Raw genomic sequence first — 25,816 nt, 5'->3', positions numbered from 1 at the left:
CCTTAAAATAATTTAAACCAAATTGATACTTCCCAAAATCACGTTTTGCATCAACTCAATCAAATCAAATCAAATCAATCTCACCAAAATCTCAACTAAATCAAAACTTTCCTTGCCTCCCCTACATATACTAAAATCAAATTAAATGTTCCTAAAATCTAGAATATGGTGAATGTAAGGTATATGCCGGACAATATTGATGTTGATTTATTAGAATATGTATGCCTGTTGCAATGTATGGGCTTCTTGCTAGTATATACAAAAATATAATTGTCATGATTTACACAATTATTTTTCCAAAAACTTAATTGGTTAAGGACACCATTACAAATTTCCAAAAAGTTGCCATGTTGTTACATACCTATATTTTTTAAATTTGCGATGTGATCATCACAAAAATTTCTAAATTCGCCGTCATTTAGGGAACATTTTCCTTCTAAAACTTGTGATGTAACCATTACAGACATTTTCGAAAATTGGCATGTTTTAGAAGTGCATCCCCACCCTCAAGACCTTGTCAACTTGTTTGCGTGCGAGCTTTTTATAATGTTTGGGCTTGTAGTGTTTTTTTTCTAGATCACGGCAACTTTGTTGTGGTTTTGTACATATGCAATCTTTGGTGTGCTTGCTATATGTACGACTCAGCGGAATAGCAGATTAGGTGACAAGCAGAACTGATATTTTGCCACGCACAAACGTTGATTGCCAGACACAACGTTGATTTGGGGCTTGATATTGTTTTCCTTAGATGCGTTCTGTCGCTAGTAGCCATGCGCGCCGCCGATTTTGTTTCGTGATTGGCCTTTAGGAAGCCATTGTGCGAATGTGCAAGAAATAATAGATCAATGGGGGACACCCTTGTTGAAGTTGGTGAGTGAACGTTGGTTGGGTCGCGACCATGTGCTCATGACGGTGGCCATCAAGGGAAATGTCCAGTTTATAGGTAGTAGAGAAGAGACGGAGAAGTAGGGGTAGAGGCTTTACAGTTCTATCAACTAGACTACCATGTTATTAATTTCACGTATAACAAAGATTACATACTGACATTGTTTAAAAAAAGAAGATTACACATTGACACCACACATAAATATACCCATTAAATATAGAAAATCTAACATGATACACCCCCTTTTCATGAACTTTTATAAGACGTTTTAGATACGATGTTCAATATAAAACCTAACATGATATACTCCCTCTATAATAAGCTCTTATAAGACGTTTTAGATACGATGTTTATTAGTACATGATTATAACGGCAGAAGGATGAATCTGCCGCTGATTTCTGGCACCAACGGCGTCACCATCGCCATCACCGTCGGATAATCTCTGCTGGATCCCCCGGCCGTCGACACGAAACGCAAAACCGATGCAACTCGCGGGGAGGAAACAGAGGCGGCCCCTGCGTGTGAAAAGGGGGCAAACATTGAAAGAAAAGAAAAAAAAAAAGCGACGACGCCACGCCCCCGTCCGCGGCCACCGCCACCGGCCTCCCCCGCCCGCCCATGGCCATTTCCCCCCTCGTCGTCAGCGGGGCCGCCGTCGCCACGCTCGCCGTCCTCGGCCTCGCCGTCTACGCCTGCCGCCGCTGGTGCCGGGGCGCGCCCCCCGCCGCGCCCCCGCCTCCCTCGTCCTCCCAGGTCAGACCCCCACCACCCCTGCAAATCTCCCTTCGGCTCCTTCCCGTTCCCCTCGATCACGGCGCGGATCTGCCGCGGGGGGCGGCCGCGCGGCCGGCTGCCCCCGTCGTTTCCGGGGCGCGCGGGGAATCTCGATGGCGCGGTTGGTTCGAGGGGGCCTCCGCTAGGTCGGCGATTTGGTTTCGAGGGATTTGGGATACCGGGGCGTTCTTGGTGTTGCGTCGCGTCGAACATTTCGGCAAGATTGATTGCAGCGGACGAGGGGCGATGTTGGTACTGCAATAACATGCCTGTTCCCCGCGCTAGACTGGCCCGTGGTGACTCGGAGGACATGGTATTTCAGCAACTTTGAGGTTTGATTGGATTATCAGCCTTCGCCATTAACGACCTAACACGCTGATTTGTTTATTGGCTCAGCTGCCACGCACTTCTGTACAACGGAGACAATTGGACAAACTATGATCATCTTGCCTCTCTAAGCTTACCAGTCATTACCATAGGTAGAAAAGCGCTAGGCGTTAATTGTGCGGTTGGCCACTGCCTTTGCGTTTTTCTGACCAAATCACATGCTTATGCGCAGATTAAGTACTAGGCGTTTTGCTATCGCCTGGAGCCTAGGCGCGCATTTTTTAACCATGGTCATTACTTTTTTTTTTGCGAAGAACCATGGTCATTACTCAATGCCTCTCAACGCGATGTATCATTATTGGCCTTTACTTACCTCAGTAGACCTTTTTTTTGGTCACATTCTGTTTACTTCTGTAGACCCTTTTTTGTCACCAGCCACTTCTACCTCAGTAAGCTAAATGCTTTATGGAATTATTTTCGTGTTGATTTGAATGATACATTGCATCTCATATGGTTGGGCATGAGTACAACTAGCTTCTGATCCACTCAAACAACTTGTACTAGGGTCATAAAACCCCCATTATCTTGCTTTCTTGTGAAGAGCATGGGATATTATGTTTTCATTTAATCCTACATGCTGTTTATTTACTTGAAAAAAAAACTTTGGCTGTGGTAATGCAACTATGGGTATGTTTGGATGGACACCAATACCAGGGTGAGCCAAAATTGGCGTATTTTGGAGGTTGTTTGGATCCACGTCAATTTTGGCTCAAACCAGGTGCGCCGCTCCTGATTTTCGCCAAACCACGGGCGAAGCGAGGGCATGGATATCGTCCGTCAAAGATTTGGCAGCCAAATCCTCCGCACTGTCTCCTCTCTTATACGGTCATTTCCCACTTCCTCTTCTCGCCCGCACACCACAAGCCCCAAGCAGAAAACCATTGTCAGATCTGCAGGTCCCACCGGCCATAGTGGTCTTGCGTCGACCTGCTCTGCTCCGACGGCCTTCCTCCCCCCACCCTCAATCAATGGAATCACATTGCATCCAAAGCCCAGCACCCGAATCGTCCTCAGCCCTATACAGTTTGCCTTTTCCAATGGTGTGATTTGCCTCACTCTTGTCCATTTAGCTGCAGATGCACTTGTGTGTAACTAGTACTAGATGTCGTGTGTGTTTAACAAATCATTGTCTTATATGTTTGTAGTTCACACAGATCTGATTCCATGGAGTAGCTAATATGAACATGACTGGGCTATTTTATTTTATTTTATTTTTTGTAGTAAGCAACATTGTGTGGAATATCTTTTTGTCTGGTGCAAACATGTATTCTGTTCTGTCGAGTAGCTGATCATTGAAGCTAGCTATTTATATTCCACAATGTTTAGCATGATGTTCCTGGAGACCAAAGTAACTCCATGCAACTTATGGTGTCTTTATACTCTTTAAGATCATGCCTTTTTTGTTTAGTCTGAACTAGAGAATAATCAAGTTGTATCAGTGTTGGTTTACACCTATATGTTGTTTTATTGGCTGGCATGCAAATTCCGAATTATGGACCAACCAAACACAAGCCAACCAAAATTGCCAAATATTTGGCAAGCCATTTGGCTTAAAACCAAATGATCAATGGTTTGCCAAAAAATTGACAAGTACTATGGCCTACAAACCAAACAGCCACAACTTATCAATATTTTGGTCATGCCTTTCATTTGTTCATGCCAATAATTTGGTACGGCTGAAAGGGGCTGAATCCAAACAGGCCCTATATGCATATATTATCAGAGCGGGTGTAATGGATAGGAAAAAGCAAATATAGTTTTGTTTTCACAGATGGAAGGTGGAGGTTGTATGTCTGATTGCTGTTTGCTTGCAGGACGACGATATCAACAGGCCTCTAATATCAGACAAGTTGGATGACTACTCGGGTCCAAGCAATAACCTTGGTAGCAATAATGCTGGTGAGTCTACAATGTGGACAAATAGGAGTACCACTTCACCAAGGACGCATACTCATCCCACTGAATCTCATCCTATTGAAGGTGCACATATTTACACTCGGTCTTTCATCATTGCATTATACAGCAGCGGAACATTTGATTTTGTGTGGTGTTTTTCGGAGTACTCAGCTTCTCTATTAACCATCATCATAAATTTGTAAAAATATATATATATTTAAATTTGTAGGAGAAGTTCATGTGATTGATGTTACAAATGGTACACCGGAAGAGCTCCATCTGGGAAGTACGCTGAAGCGTACAGCAGAAGCAAGTGTGCGAGCATCTGAGGCGAAGCACACAAGAAGGGCTTCTGGAGAGAATAATAATGGCGGCATTCCTGTGAAGGATATTACAGTTGGTAAAACGTCCTTTCATTAGCTGGATGTCCTAGTGGTCCACATGTTGCAAATATTATACATGCATATGCTCATGATGTATAATCATTTGCTAGGAGTGCAGGAAGCCACCTAGCCTTGGAAGTCATAGCTGGCCCATCTCATGGAATAAACCGCTACCTGCAGTCAGGTAATACGTCCATGCTCCCAATGACTCTTGGAAGGATTCCTCAAAGCGATTTGGTGTTAAAGGATTCTGAGGTGTCAGGAAAGCATGCACGGATTGACTGGAATCCAAAGGTAAGTTTCACGTACTTTCCAATCTTTTTCACCTTCAGCATGCTACTGTATTCGAACCCTAGATTGTTTCGAAAATTGAGATATCTTTGGATGTAATTGCCGGAGTGTCTGCTTGCTTCTGCTGGAACTCTTAGTGCTTCTAATTTTCATTTTTTGCTACCTGTTTGTGGAGTTTGCAGCTGCCATTTCTGTTGTCAGTTATGATGCTATTCTTAGCTTGATGCTGCAGTACATATTTAGGGCATTTCTGTTGGCTGTAAATATGATTTCGTGGGGCATTTTCAGATTTCACATTATACAAAGGAATATCATAGATTATAGTGGGTGTCTTTGGTTCATAAATCACAATATATTCAATTCATATCATTACAATGCATATGTACATGTGAATATAGCTAGCCTTCTTCCATTCCCATTCAGTAAATCATTACTCTTAAATTGCAGACACTCAGATGGGAACTTGTGGATATGGGCAGTTTGAATGGAACCTTCTTGAATTCCCAGGCAGTTACCCATCCTGATGTTGGTTCTAGGCGTTGGAGTGCGCCTGCCGAACTTGCTGATGGTGATATTATAACACTTGGGAGTTCATCAAAAGTATCTGTAAGTCTTGGCTGCTTTTTTTGTTATCATTAGCATGAAAAATCGTTGACTGGCCATGGGCCCACAATTGTTAATCATATGGTGGTTCAGGCTTCCAATATTTTGGTGTACAAAGCATTCAAACTGTATCCTTCTGCTCAATAGGAATCTCCTGTGCATTTGTGCACATATAAATCAAACTATATCCTGTTCAAAATGGCATGGTATACAGATACTCAGATATGTCAGCATGCTCAGTTATATTTCTTGTTACCAATTCAGTTGAAAAAGCTTGCCTACCTGTTATAAACTTATAACATTTTGAAACATATGGATGCAAAAAAATAAAAAAAAATCTTCATCATATTTGAACTCTATCATTTAAGCAAATCATTCTTTTATTTATTGGACTATTTGGCTGAATCCATGTTCGTACAGAAAATAATCTTCTAATAATGCTACCTCGCTAGGTTCAAATTTCACTACAAAATCAACAAGTGCCAGTAGGAGTTGGTATGGTATCTGATGCAATGATAACCCGTCGAACTGGAAAGAAACTTCCCATGGAGGATGTCAGCTGCTACCAGTATCCTCTTAGTGGTGCTCAACAGGTATGGAAATAATGTCATAAATTTTCGAAAGAGTTGGATCCATCCTCATTCCAATTTTTTTTTACAGTTTGGGCTGTTTGCCATTTTTGATGGCCATGGAGGGGATGGGGCTGCAAAAGCTGCCAGCAGGTAAATTATTTGTGCCTATCCGTTTGTTAAAGTCCACATCATATTATTTTTTTCCTGTACGAGTTACTTTATCATATGCTTGACTTGGGTTGATACGATGACCTATATGTTGAACTGATGACTGCCTTTGTTGTGTAGGATTCTTCCAGAGAATGTTGCGAAAATTCTTTCTCAGAAGGGAACAATAGAAAGAGTTCTCACATGCAGCAATGCTTCTGATGTTCTTAAGTGTGCATTTGACTTGACAGAAGCTGCACTCAATCATCAGTATGAGGTTTTTCTTTTAATCTGGCTTTCTTACCCGCATTTTAGTATTTTCAATGTTGCTATTAATCATATTGCTCGCTAGTCTATGAATGTGATGCAAAAAATCAAGTCAAGGTTTATCCACACATTTGCTTGGTGTAATTGGTTGATGAAACTTTCAGGAATCCTAAATGTCTTGTGAGCCTATCTTGCCAATCTGATTATGCTATCTAGTTTTCCATCTTTTAACCTTCCTTTGATGTTCATATTGGTTCTCTATATCTACCAAAAAAGCAACTTTGGGTCCGGAAGTCCTTGGTGTGCCCCTTGAGTAGTAAATCAGTAGCAGAAATACACTTTGTTGGACCCTGGGTAAAGATTTTCCAATTTCATGGGTTTCAAATATCTGACTAAAACACTTTGGTTAGCAATGTCTAGGCTCTAAATGGGCTTTTTAATTAGCAAACATACATACAAGGCATAGAAATACGCTTCACCATTTCTTGAATTACCCCTTATTTAGGGAATCTGATGCAATGAACTTTTATGGCTCATGTCTGTCTATGTTTTACAGGGTTGTACAGCAACTGTCCTTCTTATTTGGTTTGATCAGAACAAAGATTGCTTTGCCCAGTGCGCTAATCTTGGTGACTCGGCATGTATTATGAAGTAATAACATCTATTCATCTCTAAAAAATATTTCAGCATTTTCCTTGAGTAGTAAATCAGTATTCGCTTGTTATGTGTGAAACTTGCATTTCTCTACCCTTTATAATTCAAAATCAACTAATGCCTCCATTCTATTTTAAGGAATTGATAGCATAAACATACATGGGACATGCTTGTGTCTTTATTTCTCAAGCTCTGTCTCACTATAATCATATGTATACCTCTCTGTCAGTGTCGACGGGAAACCAATTGCGATGACAGAGGATCATCGAGTAGTCAGTACCACAGAACGAGCGAGGATAGCGAAATTAGGGAATCCCCTGAAAGATGGCGAAAGCCGTATATGTGGTATGTTACCTTTACTTGTATTGTGATGATGCTGACTTGACCAGCAATGATCTCAAATTACTGTCTTTATTTCTGCAGGACTGAATCTTTGCAGGATGCTTGGAGACAAGTTTCTCAAAGAGCAAGATCCAAGGTTCAGTAAGGAACCATATGTGAGCCCAGTAGTTCAGATCTCGAAATCGTGCTCAGCTTTTGCGCTTATCGCTAGGTAACACAAATTCCCATATCTGCTAATGCTCATTCTCACTGATGCGATGCATCCATTGCCTGACATGCTTTGTAACGCTGCAGCGATGGCCTATGGGATGTCATTACCGCGAAAAAGGCAGCACAGCTTGTCCTCGATGTAAGATATCAATCGGCATTTGTTCATATTAGTCTCAATTTTTTTTAATTTTTTTTTGTTAGTCATGTGATGCTAGTTTTCTGTGCCCTGTGTTTGCAGTATAAGGAGAGGAACATGGGCCAAGAAATCTCAGCCGACGGAGTAGCAGACCATGTGCTTAGTGAAGCCAGGAATCTGCGGACGAAGGACAACACATCGGTGATATTTTTAGACTTCGACGCTATGAGGATGGGTGGCTGAACTGCCAATTGATTCATTCAGTCTAGAGAGAAACCGCCCCGCTCGGCTGCTTCAGCCCCATTGTTTTGTTCTTTTTCCCTTAGATTGTTTTTACTGGTGGTATGGCTCCTATCCAGCACTTGAGAGTCTGCGCCTTGCTCCAGAGGCCAAATACAACCAACAGTTTGTCTTGTCTGCAACCAAATTACCCGGGGAGCTGTTTTGTGCGGCTGTGCCTGTAAAAATTGTGAGGCGATGTTTTAGAGGAATGTTGTTGAACTTTGCATCCTGGGATCATATATATATGCTTTGGACAATGCTTCCCTGATAATAGTCATATACAGTAGAATCTTTTGTGTTTGGCATGTAGAGATGGATGTGCGCACACATCCATCATCTTGCTCAGTAACAGATTCCTCTGTTTCTGTGGAAGCGGCATTGTAAAGTGTGATTTGGTGATGTTATCCTAGAATGCATTAAGGTGAAATAATAATTATTACTTCCTCCGTACCGGTGCATTGGACACATTATGAAAACCAAATCATCACAAAATGCTTAGGCGTGTGGTGTACTAACTCTCGCCTCGTTACTTATTTCTTGACCACGAACAAAGAAATCGACCAATAAAAGATGTATGACGTATATGCTTCAATGACTTTAGACTATCTAGCACGGCATATGTAGTGGCCGGTTCATTGCATGCAATGATATTAATTACCAAATGAACGTTAAGTTCTTTAGTTTTCTCCTTGGCCTTATCGCGATGCACAATCTAGGATGACCGATGCACTGGTACGGAGGAAGTGCTTATTACCACGATACATACCTGTAGTTGGATGGTTAGAGGGATGGTGGTATCCCAGCCCACCAGGGTTTAAGTCCTGATGCTCGCATTTATTCCTGGATTTATTTCAGGATTTCCGGCGATGCGCATTCAGTGGAAGGAGCCGTTCTCGTCGACGACGAGGTGCCTACGGCGACTTCGTAAATTTGAAGATGATATGCCGGCTCAGTCTTTCGGAGGTGCTCATAGGGGGTAGGGTGTGCGTGTGTGCGTTCATAGGGGTGAGTGTATGCACGTGCATATGTACTGTGTTTTACAAAAAAGGCAGTGTTAAAATCGACGCTGTAATTTTCTTATCTTCTGATAAAACCAGGTTTCCAGCATGCTTTTTTTTTCCTTGTACGGCGTGAATGGTTTTATATTTCTATAAAGAGCAAAGAACATATATATAAGCTTTAGAGTCAGAGGCGGGGTCTGGTTGAAGTACGGGTAGTAGGTTAGGTAGGTGCATGCGATGCGTGGAAACGAACGAGACCCCGAGGAATGCAATGCATGTGACCTTGAGCTGATGGGCTTAAAATACGGGAATAATGAGCGTGGGGTTGACCAAGTGTGGCAAGTTGACCGCAGCTGATTCTCTTGCGCCTCTTCTTTGCATGTAGAACTAGCTGCAGCAGTTCACACTTGTTGATGGATATGGAAGAAGAGTGAACTTGTAGTTGTAGCCAGCTGAACTAGTGAGTGAAGTATGCTCCGGTCAGTCAGCCATGTACGCATGCAATGCATCCATCAACCCAGCTCAGCCTGACAAGGGTTAAGAAAGCAATGCACGGTATCGGTACAAGCAACGAGTCTGACCGGCCTGCCAACGGCATCCACATCGATCAGAATCAGATCAGACGATCGCCGATGTATCAGGCAGAAAGCGAGGTCCCCCTTGTTGCCTAGCGCGGGCGAGCGATCAAGATGTTCAACCTTGGTAGGCCGACGAGCGCAGCGTCGCCGTCGACCCGTCTGGCTTGGCCCCTGTGTGAAACCAAGAAGAACTGCAGAAGAAGGTGACGGACCAGCAGGAAACTAGCACATGCACGTCGCTCTCGGCTCTCCTCTCATAGTCTCATGGTAGTACTACGTACGACTCTCAAGTCTCCGCATGACCAACCGGTACTTGTCATCAAACAGCCCAACATCGCATCACAAGTCGACCAAGTGTGGACTTGAAGCGAGGAAGGAAGCTGCCCCGATCCATCCAGATTCTTGTTTGCACCTCTCGGGTATCCCGTGCCCGTGCGTGCGTGATCGATCGTCTCATCTGAAACTTGTTTTTTTTTGTTAGGGAGATCATCGGAAACTTGTGATCCGTTAACATGAGACGCTACCTTTTCCAGCCCAAGAGAGGCAAACACTGCTAGTAGTACATGTCACGGCTGATGAAAGTAAGACTGGCTACCTGAAATTTATTTTGGGTAAGTCGATTTTCCTAGCCATTGGGTTAAGATCCAATGGCCCTCCTTTCTCTTCCTCCACCGCTCCTCTCACAAAATCGATTCTTAATCAAATTGCAAATTCAGTCAACTTATATACTCGTGTGTAGCTACTGTGTGAAAATTAATTAAATAAATAAATAAATAGAAAATGAAATTTCAAGGTAGGTAGTAGGAGCTAGCGATAGAATTTAGTACTGTATAATATATTGTCCAGTCCACACAGGCCAAAATGCATGAAAGTTTTCCATCATATCGCGTACATATGCGTGCCTCTTTGATGCACTACTACACTCTTAACTTGTATCACTCCCTATTACTGCTAACCCGACCAGCAACTCTAATGAATTAACCTGGACAACTCGACCCATCACACGATTATTCTTGTACTCTGACTCCTGAGTTTGAACGCTCCAACCATTAAAATGATCCATACATCCATCCAAACCTGCAGAATATACTATCTGACGAGGACTGTCTCACACGGGCACCGTCCTGGCGTGCGCCGGCGCGGCCGCCTCGCCGTCGTCGTTCTCGCCGGAGAGCTCCTCGAGCGAGATGCCGTTGGACTCGGGCGCGCAGAAGGTGAAGCCCATGCCCAGGAAGTTGCAGGCGGCGAGGATGAAGAGCGAGTTCCTCACCCCGATGCCGGCCTTGTACCCGTGGTCCACCTTGGCCGGGTCCTTGTTCTGCGCCAGGTACAGGAACCCGAACGACCCAACGATGGCCCCCAGCTTCCCGGCGGCGGCGGAGATGCCGTGGCACGTCGACCGGAGCCTCGCCGGGAAGATCTCCGCCGGCACGATGAAGGTGGTGGAGTTGGGCCCGAAGTTGGCGAAGAAGAAGGTGAGCGCGTACAGCACCACGAACCCGATGTGGTTCCCCGGCGTCGTCCAGTGGTGGTACGGGAAGGCGAGGCCCAGCATGAAGACGGCCATGAAGAAGAAGCCGCCCAGCTGGATCCAGAACCGCCCGATCCGGTCGATCAGCGCCACCGTGAACCAGTAGCCCGGCACCGTGCCGCAGAGCGCGATGAGCGTCTGCGCGCGCGCGATGCGGTGCACCTCCTCGAGGGCGCTCATCTTCTTGGCCTCGGGGATCAAGTTGATCGCCGTGAAGATGTCCTTCTGGAACAGGTTCTGCGAGTAGAAGGCGATGTCGAGCAGGAACCAGCAGGTGGCCGTGCCGAGGAGGTGCAGCCCGTGCCGGCGCAGGAACTCGCCGGAGAAGAGCCCGAACGAGTTGCGGTCGTCGGCGGCTCCGGCGCCGCCGTCGTTGGCCTTGGGGTCCTCTTCCTCGGCGCCGATCTCCACCTGGAGCACCTTGGACATGTCGGCCGCGGCCTGCTTGGCGTTCTTGGCGACGAGCGCCGTGTAGCGCGCAGTCTCGGGCATCTTCATCCGCCAGTAGTAGGTCATCAGGGCCGGGACGGCGCCGAACATGAGGATGAAGCGCCACACGAAGTCGGCCTGCGGCGGCGTGGAGGCGAGCGCGCCGTCCTTGTAGGCGGGCGTGGGGAAGGCGGCGCGGAAGGCGGCGGAGACGATGAGCGTGACGACGCCGCCGGTGAGGATGCCGAAGCCCTGCATCGCAAAGACGGCGGCGATGAAGGCGCCCCTCGTCTTCTTGTTGGCGTACTCGGACATGATGGTGGCGGAGAGCGGGTAGTCGCCGCCGATGCCGAAGCCGAGCCAGAAGCGGAAGAAGCAGAGCGTGGCCATGACGGAGCCGGGGGTGGACCCGAAGGACAGCCCGGAGGCGATGGAGCAGAGCACCATGCACATGAGCGTCATGCCGTAGACGCGCTTGCGGCCCATGCGGTCGCCGAGCCAGCCGAAGAAGAGCTGGCCGGAGAGCGTGCCGCAGAAGGCGACGCCGTTGACGGCGGCGGCGACGTTGGGCGGGAGCGAGCCGGGGGCGTCGGCGCCCTCCCGGTAGTAGTAGATGCGGCCGAGCAGCTTGGTGACGAGGGAGATGCAGAAGAGGTCGTAGGCGTCGGTGAAGAAGCCCATGCCGGCGATGACGATGGCCGTGAAGTGGTACCACTGCGTCTTGGCCGCGTCCAGCGCCGTCAGCACCTCCAGCTGCTCGCGCGCCATCGCGGTGAGCCCTCCTTGATTGATCTCTCGCCGGGGATCGTCGCCGGTGCTCTCTCGTTCGTTCCTGTTGAGAGAAGATGAGAAGATTGGAGATTTTAGGGTGGGATGAGACGAGGAGGGAGGGCGCCGGGTTGGAGGAGATAAATAGTGCGGCTCCTGCTTCCCCGGGACTCTTGGGCTTGGTTGTTGACTGCTGGGATCAAAGGTATTTTGGTGGGATCGTTGGGAATAAACCTTGGCTGTTACGATTTTACTGGCGAGTTGAACCGGCTGACAGTTGTTTTTGTTCAACTCTCCTGGGGAATATTCGCGTGGTAAGTAATCCTATTCCAGTTTTGTTGGCGAGAAAATCATATCTGCATTTTCGCTTTCTAATTCTAATAGTAATAAAAGAAAAATCTGTTAGTATTTTTTATTTGGGTGAGATGAGATGAGATATTCGTGCGTGCGGTTGTGGCTGTTGAGGGGGTGGGGTTGGAAAAGAGGAAACCAATGAAGGCTGTTGTCACGATCAAGGAGGCATGCAGGCAGGAAGAAATACGGGGCAAGTTATAAGGTGACGTGACGGGGCTCCCTGGATGGGTTTACACGGCTTGACGCTCGCACTCCATCGCATGCATGGGAGACCGTGGACTTTTCAACGGAGAAAAAAATGAGTACTAGTACTAGTTGCAAGTGTAAATATATTGCCTTTTTTTTTGCGGGAAAAAATATGTTGCCTTGCCTGGGCTACTTTTCAAAAGAAAAGGAAGGAAAAAGGAGTGCGACGTGGCTATGGAGCGATCGAGTTTCGTGATGGATCGATGGCTGATGTGATATTTTTGAACAAGACAAGTAAACAGAGGCAGTGAGTCAGTGAGTCAGTTCGCGGCAGGTGCAGGTGGGGTTGGGTTGATTTGATCCGCCTGCCTTTTGAGTTGAGCTTCAGTTCCGGAGGATACTTGCCTCCACTCACCACAACTTGCCTCCACTTGAGTAGTTAGAAAGAAAGACGAAATTTGGAATATTCTCTTGGCTTTTCTGGACTTCGGGGTACCACTCACTCCGAATGCTACGATGGAGGATGGAGGTAGGGAGAGGGCAGTAGCCCGTGATGCGTGATGCATGCATGTATTCGAGTTACTCGAATCAAATGGGACCCGTGTGTGTGCGCGCGTGATACTAATCCAGACTCCTCTTTTTATGTGTGTGTGAAGATGATTATATGGCTATGAGCGTCACCGGAGCAGAGCTAGCTACTACCAAACTGAATGAAAATCGATCACTAACTGAGAAAGAAAATAATTAATGCTAGTAATACAAGTCCGGCGAGCGAGCAAGGAAACAGGACTCACCAACGAAGCAGCTAGACAGACAGATAGCTAGGGGGCTGGCTCCTGCAGCTTCATCAACAACCAGTCAAAGCCAGGGAGAAATGCACGGACAAGAAGGGCTAGAGTGTATAGCAGGGGAAGAGGAAGAAGATTGTCCAAGGAATGGTTGGAGGAGGCCGCCGGCGGGGAGGCCCTATTTATGGAGGCCACGCAAAGTGTAGATTGCACACGGCAGGGATCGGAGGGGGGAATATCCGCTCCACCTCACTCCCGGCCAGCCTCGTCGGTCAACCACGACGACGACGGCTCCACCAAATTTCCGGTCCGGCCAGGCCAGGCAATTAACTCGACTCGATCGAGTCAACTCCTGCGGTCGGTCGACGCACACCGTGTGCTCTGGCACTGGTGCCCGATCTGTCATGGCTCTCTCTGCAACCTCCAGCAGCTTAGCCAAATGTTTAAAACTGTGTCACGTTCAGTGCATGACCACCGTCCGTCCGCCCTTCACACCTTCTGGACTTCCTAGTGAAGAACTAATTTTTAGACAATATATATTTGGAAAAAGTAAGCCAACTCCAACGCTAGACGACATTTTCCTTTTTTTCTTTCTTTGAGAAGTCGCCAGACGATAAATCGTCCGGCCGCTTTCGTTTAGAGCCAAACTTGGCCCAAACGGGACGTGCCCAAACAGACAAATTGTCCGCAGGTGTCTCTTTTTTGTCTGGCCCAACTCCAAATCTGAAACAAATTTGGGCCACAAATGGGTTTGTGAGGACATAAACAGACACTCTCACTGGTTGCTCTTGTCCGATGCGTCTGTTGGCTGGCCCAGAAATCAGTGACCTCTCTGCCTCCCTGCTCTGCTACCCCGCTGGACGCTCGCGCCGCCGCAGCCCCACCGCCGTTGGTGCACCGAAGTCTCGCTCCCTGCCACCGCAGGCACTAGCAACCGGAGCAGCACGCTGTCGTCGCTCTATTCCTTGGGCTCCCCGCCCCTCTATTCTAGTGAACAGGGACAGGGACTCCACCTCGACGTAGGTGCAAGGTTGGGCAGCTGCTCCAGCGGCGGCGCGCGACAAGGCACGACACTCCGACTGTTGCTGCTTCGGGGGCGAGCGGCAAGGCGTGGCTGGGGAACTCTGGCTGGTGCTGCTTCCGGAGCGAGCGGGAAGGCGCAGCTGGGGAGCTCCGGCTGCTGCTGCTCCTGTGTGCGAGCCCCGCGGCTTCTTTTTTTCGTCCGTTTGGTCCTGCTGCACGTTGAGTGCAGATGCGTCGCTCGACCATCCGCACCCCTGGAGCTGTCCGTTTGGGGTCTAGCATTGGAATTGTCCTAATGTCTTGGAGTATCCTGTGATACAGGAGCATAGGTCCTTCCATGATACAGACTTCTGGGCCCTTGGATCTCAGATCCAACGGCATAGGAGGAGCTGCTGTACTTGCGCACATTTTTCAGATTCTACAATGTTTTTTTTTGCAAAAAAGAAGTGCATCATTTCACAGGAGCTCTTGGATCTGAGATTCAACGGCCGAGCTCGCACGGGAGCACCTAAGCCGTGCACCTAAGCTTAGGTGCTCCTGGAGCACCAGATATTTTCCCTTAATGTCTTGTCCTTCATATGTTGCCGTGGTATGAATTGTCTGAATGAACCGATCGATACCGCCTTGTGAGTTGTGACCAATGATCAACACAAACAACACGTACGCAATCCAGTTCCAGTCAGTCAAGGACACCCGTCCTTATCTACACTTGGCTCTCAAGTTGACCACTACGAATTAACTAGCTATCTAAACACGGCAAATCCTTGTATTTACCGTGTTTTATTATTCAGTAATGTTAAAAAAATTAAAGTTAGATTTTTAATCATGAAAAATCGAGCGTTTTTATGACAATTGTAGTTTTTGTGGTGACGACAATTTCATTTAGCAAGCATGACAAAAAACTGAACACGGCAAGGATTTGCCATGCTTGCTAAACACATTCAACCAACGTCTGATTTTTAGGCATGGCAAATTGAATGTTCTTCATGCCAAATTGTGTTTGCTAGGTTTAGTTGGCAAGCTTGACAAATCCACCTCGGTTCATTTCTCCCACGGAAATTGCCGTGTTTGTCAACTAAATTTGTCATCCCCAAGCCAACATAAATTGCCGTTCAATTTGCTATCCCTAAAAACCGGATGTTAGATTCCTAGCATTTCATTTGCACGCCAGTCAGTCAAGCACACGCCGTGTCCCTGTCTTTCCCGCGACCTATTAGGCTCTATCCGAAATTCCCTGGTAGTTCACTCGTTGAATTTTCTTTTCCTGCAATAACTATGCCATATGAGGAATGAAATGACAGTCTTCTTCCTCTCGAACGCGCTAATAGGGATATCAACATCAACGAGGCATGCCGACGTCTTCCCACGGCAAATGAGGCTGAGTTTTTGGGATTTTCTTAACTTCTTTTGAGTCACACTCTTGTTTTTGTAGGACTATTACTGTTTTACAATAGTTTTTGTTTCTGTAGGAATATTAACATCAACGTCAAACACTGTCTTGTACTCATTCGCTGGGAATTGATGAGGGAGATCTTTTTGATATTATGGAGCAAAAGAAGCAATATGAAGCGGCTCCGATCACACGTCAATGTGGTCTCGATGGAGACCCCCGATGATTAACATAATATTAACATAAAGTAACGTTGGAGCAGGGGTGTCAGTGTACTCAACACATGCAGAGTATGGACATCTGTCTGTGGTATGTATATTCAATCAGCCAAGTTAGTCGACCGTTCCACTTTAAAATACTCGTATGTTACGTCATTAGGTGTACCAAACAGATACAAGTAAGGTTAAAACTATGTCATCTGATCCCAATCACGTCATTGATCTGCTAACCTAGTTTGTTTTCTTGCATTATCAAATTAACTGGTACGCCCCTCTAGAAAAAAGACGTGGCAGGTGGAGAAGAAAGCCCTTGATAGTAGTATCAAATGTGGCCATCGTTCTGTAATTTTATTACATGTTGTCTGTAGAACTGGCAATAATTTGTGAGCCCGAATTATTGGCATGTCACAACTCTGAAAATACTAGCATTTCGATGTGTAAAACATGAGAGTCATTTACCCAAAACCATCACACTTGGGGCTAGGGTAACAACTTGATATTACATTTGTGCCAGGGCACAAAAAACCGCCGAAATTGCGCCTAATCTGTAACGCGGAGCACCGATGCTCAAATTTGGTCGCGAAAACAGTGGATCTGACCGGTTGGGCCCACTTGTCAGGCTGATGTGGCATGCCTACATGGATAGTTCGCTGAGGTGGCTGGAGGGCCCACCTGTCGGCCTCTCTCTTATTTCCCCCTCTCTCTCCCCAAGTCACCTTCTTCCTCAGCAGCCCCGACACAAACACCATATCCAGCACCGCCACCGGAGCCTTACCCCAGCGAGCCACCCAACCCCGGCGAGCCTCCCCGCCGCCCCAACCACCTACCAACCGCCGCCACAAGCCACTGGCCCGCGTGGATCCAGCCCCAGCCGCACCTCCAGCACTTGTCCAGCCCAGATCCGGCAAGGATCCGCCATGTCGCCCAGATCGCTGCCTGGCGCTAGCATTGAGTCGGAAAGGAGCACGACTACAGGAGACCTCGCCCCGTGTGTTCTTGCTTCCACCGCCGTTGGCTGCTGCTTGCCTGCGGGTGGTCCTTCCCCTCTCCGCCGCAGCGACCTCGCCGTGGTCACCACCCTACGACTGTCCACATGAGGGGTCATGGATAGCAGCGGTAGCTCGTCTGCCTCTCCGTCGAGCGCATGCGGGGTAGGCGGAGCAGCCATGGAGCATCGGCGCGGTGGGCATTCTCACGCCGGTACAGAAGGTGGCCCGCGGATCCGCCGGCGATGGCGATGACGACGCGAGGTCGCCCGCGCCAGAGCAAGCTCGTCGTCGAGATGATTGCATGCGTATGGTCCTCTCTTGTCTGCCGCAGTGATAACCCACAAGTATAGGGGATCACAACAGTTTTCGAGGGTAGAGTATTCAACCCAAATTTATTGATTCGACACAAGGGGAGCCAAAGAATATTCTCAAGTATTAGCAGTTGAGTTGTCAATTCAACCACACCTGGATAACTTAATATCTGCAGCAAAGTATTTGGTAGCAAAGTAATATGATAATAGTGATAACGGTAGCAAAAGTAATATTTTTGGATTTTGTAGTGATTGTAGCAGTAGCAACAGAAAAGTAAATAAGCGAAGAACAATATGTGGAAAGCTCGTAGGCATTGGATCGGTGATGGATAATTATGTCGGATGCGATTCATGTTGGGGAACGTAGTAATTTCAAAAAAATTCCTACGCACACGCAAGATCATGGTGATGTATAGCAACGAGAGGGGAGAGTGTTGTCCACGTACCCTCGTAGACCGAAAGTGGAAGCGTTAACACAACGCGGTTGATGTAGTCGTACGTCTTCATGATCCGACCGATCAAGTACCGAACGCACGGCACCTCCGAGTTCAGCACACGTTCAGCTCGATGACGTCCCTCGAACTCCGATCCAGCCGAGTGTTGAGGGAGAGTTTCGTCAGCACGACGGCGTGGTGACGATGATGATGTTCTACCGACGCAGGGCTTCGCCTAAGCACCGCTACGATATTATCGAGGTGTAATATGGTGGAAGGGGGCACCGCACACGGCTAAAAGATCGTTGATCAATTGTGTGTCTAGAGGTGCCCCCTGCCCCCGTATATAAAGGAGCAAGGCGGGGTTCGGCCGGCCTAGAGGAGAGGCGCGCCAGGAGGAGTCCTACTCCTACCGGGAGTAGGACTCCCCCCCTTTTCCATGTTGGACTAGGAGAGAAAGGGGGAAGAGGTGGAGGGGAGGAAGAAGGGGGGGCGCCGCCCCCCTCTCCTTGTCCTATTCGGACTAGGGGGGGGGGAAGGGGCGCGCGGCCCTGCCCTGGTCTCCTCTCCTCTCTTCCACCTAGGCCCACTAAGGCCCATTAAGTTACCGGGGGGTTCCGGTAACCTCCCGGTACTCCGGAAAAATCCCGATTTCACCCGGAACACTTCCGATGTCCAAACATAGGCTTCCAATATATCAATCTTTATGTCTCGACCATTTCGAGACTCCTCGTCATGTCCGTGATCACATCCGGGACTCCGAACAACCTTCGGTACATCAAAACATATAAACTCATAATATAACTGTCATCGTAACGTTAAGCGTGCGGACCCTGCGGGTTCGAGAACTATGTAGACATGACCGAGACACCTCTCCGGTCAATAACCAATAGCGGAACCTGGATGCTCATATTGGTTCCCACATATTCTACGAAGATCTTTATCGGTCAAACCGCATAACAACATACGTTGTTCCCTTTGTCATCGGTATGTTACTTGCCCGAGATTCGATCGTCGGTATCTCGATACCTAGTTCAATCTCGTTACCGGCAAGTCTCTTTACTCGTTCCGTAATACATCATCCCGCAACTAACTCATTAGTCACAATGCTTGCAAGGCTTATAGTGATGTGTATTACTGAGTGGGCCCAGAGATACCTCTCCGACAATCGGAGTGACAAATCCTAATCTCGAAATACGCCAACCCAACAAGTACCTTTGGAGACACCTGTAGAGCACCTTTATAATCACCCAGTTACGTTGTGACATTTGGTAGCACACAAAGTGTTCCTCCGGTAAACGGAAGTTGCATAATCTCATAGTCATAGGAACACGTATAAGTCATGAAGAAAGCAATAGCAACATACTAAACGATCGAGTGCTAAGCTAACGGAATGGGTCAAGTCAATCACATCATTCTCCTAATGATGTGATCCCGTTAATCAAATGACAACTCATGTCTATGGCTAGGAAACATAACCATCTTTGATCAATGAGCTAGTCAAGTAGAGGCATACTAGTGACACTCTGTTTGTCTATGTATCCACACATGTATTATGTTTCCGGTTAATACAATTCTAGCATGAATAATAAACATTTATCATGATATAAGGAAATAAATAATAACTTTATTATTGCCTCTAGGGCATATTTCCTTCAGTCTCCCACTTGCACTAGAGTCAATAATCTAGATTACACAGTAATGATTCTTACACCCATGGAGTCTTGGTGCTGATCATGTTTTGCTCGTGGAAGAGGCTTAGTCAACAGATCTGCAACATTCAGATCCGTATGTATCTTGCAAATTTCTTTGTCTTCCACCTGGACTAAATCCCGGATGGAATTGAAGCGTCTTTTGATGTGCTTGGTTCTCTTGTGAAATCTGGATTCCTTTGCTAAGGCAATTGCACCAGTATTGTCACAAAAGATTTTCATTGGTCCCGATGCACTAGGTATGACACCTAGATCGGATATGAACTCCTTCATCCAGACTCCTTCATTTGCTGCTTCCGAAGCAGCTATGTACTCCGCTTCACACGTAGATCCCGCCACGACACTTTGCTTAGAACTGCACCAACTGACAGCGCCACCGTTCAATGTAAACACGTATCCGGTTTGCGATTTAGAATCGTCCGGATCAGTGTCAAAGCTTGCATCAACGTAACCATTTACGGTGAGCTCTTTGTCACCTCCATAAACGAGAAACATATCCTTAGTCCTTTTCAGGTATTTCAGGATGTTCTTGACCGCTGTCCAGTGATCCACTCCTAGATTACTTTGGTACCTCCCTGCTAAACTTATAGCAAGGCACACATCAGGTCTGGTACACAGCATTGCATACATGATAGAGCCTATGGCTAAAGCATAGGGAACATCTTTCATCTTCTCTCTATCTTCTGCAGTGGTCGGGCATTGAGTCTTACTCAATCTCACACCTTGTAGTACATGCAAGAACCCTTTCTTTGCTTGATCCATTTTGAACTTCTTCAAAACTTTGTCAAGGTATGTGCTTTGTGAAAGTCCAATTAAGCGTCTTGATCTATCTCTATAGATCTTGATGCCCAATATATATGCAGCTTTACCGAGGTTTTTCATTGAAAAACTCTTATTCAAGTATCCCTTTATGCTATCCAGAAATTCTATATCATTTCCAATTAGCAATATGTCATCCACATATAATATCAGAAATGCTACAGAGCTCCCACTCACTTTCTTGTAAATACAGGCTTCTCCAAAAGTCTGTATAAAACCAAATGCTTTGATCACACTATCAAAGCGTTTATTCCAACTCCGAGAGGCTTGCACCAGTCCATAAATGGATCGCTGGAGCTTGCACACTTTGTTAGCTCCCTTTGGATCGACAAAACCTTCCGGTTGCATCATATACAACTCTTCTTCCAGAAATCCATTCAGGAATGCAGTTTTGCATCCATTTGCCAAATTTCATAATCATAAAATGCGGCAATTGCTAACATGATTCGGACAGACTTAAGCATCGCTACGGGTGAGAAGGTCTCATCGTAGTCAATCCCTTGAACTTGTCAAAAACCTTTTGCAACAAGTCGAGCTTTATAGGCAGTAACATTACCGTCAGCGTCAGTCTTCTTCTTGAAGATCCATTTATTTTCAATGGCTTGCCGATCATCGGGCAAGTCAACCAAAGTCCATACTTTGTTCTCATACATGGATCCCATCTCGGATTTCATGGCCTCAAGCCATTTTGCGGAATCTGGGCTCACCATCGCTTCTTCATAGTTCGTAGGTTCGTCATGGTCTGGCAACATAACCTCCAGAACAGGATTACCGTACCACTCTGGTGCGGATCTTAATCTGGTTGACCTACGAGGTTCAGTAATAACTTGATCTGAAGTTTCATGATCATTATCATTAACTTCCTCACTAATTGGTGTAGGTGTCGTAGAAACTGGTTTCTGTGATGATCTACTTTCCAATAAGGGAGCAGGGACAGTTACCTCATCAAGTTCTACTTTCCTCCCACTCACTTCTTTCGAGAGAAACTCCTTCTCTAGAAAGGATCCATTCTTAGCAACGAATGTCTTGCCTTCGGATCTGTGATAGAAGGTGTACCCAACAGTCTCCTTTGGGTATCCTATGAAGACACATTTCTCTGATTTAGGTTCGAGCTTATCAGGTTGAAGTTTCTTCACATAAGCATCGCAACCCCAAACTTTAAGATACGACAACTTTGGTTTCTTGCCAAACCATAGTTCATAAGGCGTCGTCTCAACAGATTTCGATGGTGTCCTATTTAGAGTGAATGCAGCCGTCTCTAAAGCATAACCCCAAAACGATAGTGGTAAATCAGTAAGAGACATCATAGATCGCACCATATCTAGTAAAGTACGATTACGACGTTCGGACACACCATTACGTTGTGGTGTTCCGGGTGGCGTGAGTTGCAAAACTATTCCGCGTTGTTTCAAATGTAGGCCAAACTTGTAACTCAAATATCCTCCTCCATGATCTGATCGTAGAAATTTTATTTTCTTGTTACGATGATTTTCAACTTCGCTCTGAAATTCTTTGAACTTTTCAAATGTTTCAGACTTATGTTTCATTAAGTAGATATACCCATATCTGCTCAAATCATCTGTGAAGGTGAGAAAATAACGATATCCGCCACGAGCCTCAATATTCATCGGACCACATACATCTGTATGTATGATTTCCAACAAATCAGTTGCTCTCTCCATAGTACTGGAGAACGGTGTTTTAGTCATCTTGCCCATGAGACACGGTTCACAAGTACCAAGTGATTCATAATCAAGTGATTCCAAAAGTCCATCATTATGGAGTTTCTTCATGCGCTTTACACCGATATGACCTAAACGACAGTGCCACAAATAAGTTGCACTATCAGTATCAACTCTGCATCTTTTGGCTTCAATATTATGAATATGTGTATCACTACTATCGAGATTCAACAAAAATAGACCACTCTTCAAGGGTGCATGACCATAAAAGATATTATTCATATAAATAGAACAACCATTATTCTCTGATTTAAATGAATAACCGTCTTGCATCAAACAAGATCCAGATATAATGTTCATGCTTAACGCTGGCACCAAATAACAATTATTTAGGTCTAAAACTAATCCCGAAGGTAGATGAAGAGGTAGCGTGCCGACCGCGATCACATCGACTTTGGAACCATTTCCCACGCGCATCATCACCTCGTCCTTAGCCAATCTTCGCTTAATCCGTAGCCCCTGTTTCGAGTTGCAAATATTAGCAAACAGAACCAGTATCAAATACCCAGGTGCTACTGCGAGCATTAGTAAGGTACACATCAATAACATGTATATCACATATACCTTTGTTAACCTTGCCATCCTTCTTATCCGCCAAATACTTGGGGCAGTTCCGCTTCCAGTGACTAGTCTGCTTGCAGTAGAAGCACTCAGTTTCAGGCTTAGGTCCAGACTTGGGTTTCTTCTCCTGAACAACAACTTGCTTGCTGTTCTTCTTGAAGTTCCCCTTCTTCTTCCCTTTGCCCTTTTTCTTGAAACTAGTGGTCTTATTGACCATCAACACTTGATGCTCCTTTTTGATTTCTACCTCCGCCGCCTTTAGCATTGCGAAGAGCTCGGGAATTGTCTTATTCATCCCTTGCATGTTATAGTTCATCACGAAGCTCTTGTAGCTTGGTGGCAGTGATTGAAGAATTCTGTCAATGACGCTATCATCCGGAAGATTAACTCCCAGTTGAATCAAGTGATTATTATACCCAGACATTTTGAGTATATGCTCACTGACAGAACTATTCTCTTCCATCTTGCAGCTGTAGAACTTATTGGAGACTTCATATCTCTCAATCCGGGCATTTGCTTGAAATATTAACTTCAACTCCTGGAACATCTCATATGCTCCATGACGTTCAAAACGTCGTTGAAGACCCGGTCTAAGCCGTAAAGCATGGCACACTGAACTATCGAGTATTCATCAGCTTTGCTCTGCCAGACGTTCATAATTTCTGGTGTTGCTCTTGCAGCAGGCCTGGCACCCAGCGGTGCTTCCAGGACGTAATTCTTCTGTGCAGCAATGAGGATAATCCTCAAGTTACGGACCCAGTCCGTGTAATTGCTACCATCATCTTTCAACTTTGCTTTCTCAAGGAACGCATTAAAATTCAATGGAACAACAACACGGGCCATTTATCTACAATTAACATAGACAAGTAAGATACTATCAGGTACTAAGTTCATGATAAATTCAAGTTCAATTAATCATATTACTTAAGAACTCCCACTTAGATAGACATCCCTCTAATCCTCTAAGTGATCACGTGATCCATATCAACTAAACCATGTCCGATCATCACGTGAGATGGAGTAGTTTCAATGGTGAACATCACTATGTTGATCATATCTACTATATGATTCACGCTCGACATTTCGGTCTCCGTGTTCCGAGGCCATATCTGCATATGCTAGGCTCATCAAGTTTAACCTGAGTATTCCGCGTGTGCAACTGTTTTGCACCCGTTGTATTTGAACATAGATCCTATCACACCCGATCATCACGTGGTGTCTCAGCACGAAGAACTTTCGCAACGGTGCATACTCAGGGAGAACACTTTTATCTTGAAATTTTAGTGAGAGATCATCTTATAATGCTACCGTCAATCAAAGCAAGATAAGATGCATAAAAGATAAACATCACATGCAATCAATATAAGTGATATGATATGGCCATCATCATCTTGTGCTTGTGATCTCCATCTCTGAAGCACCGTCATGATGACCATCGTCACCGGCGCGACACCTTGATCTCCATCATAGCATCGTTCTCGTCTCGCCAACTATTGCTTTTACGACTATCGCTACCGCTTAGTGATAAAGTAAAACAATTACATGGCGATTGCATTTCATACAATAAAGCGACAACCATATGGCTCCTGCCAGTTGCCGATAACTCGGTTACAAAACATGATCATCTCATACAATAAAATATAGCATCATGTCTTGACCATATCACATCACAACACGCCCTGCAAAAACAAGTTAGACGTCCTCTACTTTGTTGTTGCAAGTTTTACATGGCTGCTACGGCCTTAGCAAGAACCGTTCTTACCTACGCATCAAAACCACAACCATAGTTTGTCAAGTTGGTGTTGTTTTAACCTTCGCAAGGACCGAGCGTAGCCACACTCGGTTCAACTAAAGTGAGAGAGACAGACACCCGCTAGTCACCTTTAAGCAACGAGTGCTCGCAACGGTGAAACCAGTCTCGCGTAAGCGTACGCGTAATGTCGGTCCGGGCCGCTTCATCTCACAATACCGCTGAACCAAAGTATGACATGCTGGTAAGCAGTATGACTTATATCGCCCACAACTCACTTGTGTTCTACTCGTGCATAACATCAACGCATAAAACCAGGCTCGGATGCCACTGTTGGGGAACGTAGTAATTTCAAAAAAATTCCTACGCACACACAAGATCATGGTGATGTATAGCAACGAGAGGGGAGAGTGTTGTCCACGTACCCTCGTAGACCGAAAGCGGAAGCGTTAACACAACGCGGTTGATGTAGTCGTACGTCTTCACGATCCGACCGATCATTTACCGAACGCACGGCACCTCCGAGTTCAGCACACGTTCAGCTCGATGACGTCCCTCGAACTCCGATCCAGCCGAGTGTTGAGGGAGAGTTTCGTCAGCACGACGGTGTGGTGACGATGATGATGTTCTACCGACGCAGGGCTTCGCCTAAGCACCGCTACGATATTATCGAGGTGTAATATGGTGGAGGGGGGCACCGCACACGGCTAAAAGATCGTTGATCAATTGTGTGTCTAGAGGTGCCCCCTGCCCCCGTATATAAAGGAGCAAGGGGGAGGGGGGGGGGGGTTCGGCCGGCCTAGAGGAGAGGCACGCCAGGAGGAGTCCTACTCCTACCGGGAGTAGGACTCCTCCCTTTTCCATGTTGGACTAGGAGAGAAAGGGGGAAGAGGTGGAGGGGAGGAAGGAAGGGGGGGCGCCGCCCCCCTCTCCTTGTCCTATTCGGACGGGGGGGGGGGGGGGGAGGGGCGCGCGGCCCTGCCCTGGTCTCCTCTCCTCTCTTCCACCTAGGCCCACTAAGGCCCATTAAGTTACCCGGGGGTTCCGGTAACCTCCCGGTACTCCGGAAAAATCCCGATTTCACCCGGAACACTTCCGATGTCCAAACATAGGCTTCCAATATATCAATCTTTATTTCTCGACCATTTAGAGACTCCTCGTCATGTCCGTGATCACATCCGGGACTCCGAACAACCTTCGGTACATCAAAACATATAAACTCATAATATAACTGTCATTGTAACGTTAAGCGTGCGGACCCTGCGGGTTCGAGAACTATGTAGACATGACCGAGACACCTCTCCGGTCAATAACCAATAGCGGAACCTGGATGCTCATATTGGTTCCCACATATTCTACGAAGATCTTTATCGGTCAAACCGCATAACAACATACGTTGTT

General features: G+C 46.4%; 2 protein-coding genes across 3 annotated transcripts; one reads left to right on the top strand and one right to left on the bottom strand.

Moving 5' to 3' along the window:
* Positions 1–1,467: 1,467 nt before the first annotated feature.
* Positions 1,468–8,102, top strand: LOC123123376 (protein phosphatase 2C 70). Of its 2 annotated transcripts, none has more exons than XM_044543879.1 (13): positions 1,468–1,640; positions 3,863–4,028; positions 4,174–4,344; positions 4,446–4,621; positions 5,066–5,224; positions 5,674–5,814; positions 5,882–5,943; positions 6,082–6,217; positions 6,764–6,858; positions 7,091–7,206; positions 7,285–7,414; positions 7,498–7,552; positions 7,652–8,102. In XM_044543879.1, the coding sequence occupies exons 1-13, from the start codon at positions 1,506–1,508 to the stop codon at positions 7,790–7,792; spliced, it is 1,683 nt and encodes a 560-aa protein (XP_044399814.1). In that variant the 5' UTR covers positions 1,468–1,505; the 3' UTR covers positions 7,793–8,102. The 2 variants fall into 2 exon arrangements, with proteins under 2 accessions (XP_044399814.1, XP_044399816.1); XM_044543881.1 differs by lacking the exon at positions 1,468–1,640 and adding an exon at positions 2,859–3,088.
* Positions 8,103–10,204: 2,102 nt separating this feature from the next.
* Positions 10,205–13,432, bottom strand: LOC123123375 (low affinity inorganic phosphate transporter 1). The gene has a single exon (XM_044543878.1). It carries the CDS (start codon positions 12,136–12,138, stop codon positions 10,519–10,521), a length of 1,620 nt encoding a protein of 539 aa, XP_044399813.1. The 5' UTR covers positions 12,139–13,432; the 3' UTR covers positions 10,205–10,518.
* Between the last annotated feature and the right edge of the window lie 12,384 nt (positions 13,433–25,816).

The sequence above is a fragment of the Triticum aestivum genome, chromosome 5D (assembly GCF_018294505.1).
Source record: "Triticum aestivum cultivar Chinese Spring chromosome 5D, IWGSC CS RefSeq v2.1, whole genome shotgun sequence".
NCBI classification, from domain to species: Eukaryota; Viridiplantae; Streptophyta; class Magnoliopsida; order Poales; family Poaceae; genus Triticum; species Triticum aestivum.
Note: the sequence above shows the minus strand (reverse complement) of the source record. Positions and strands in the feature narration are given on the sequence as shown.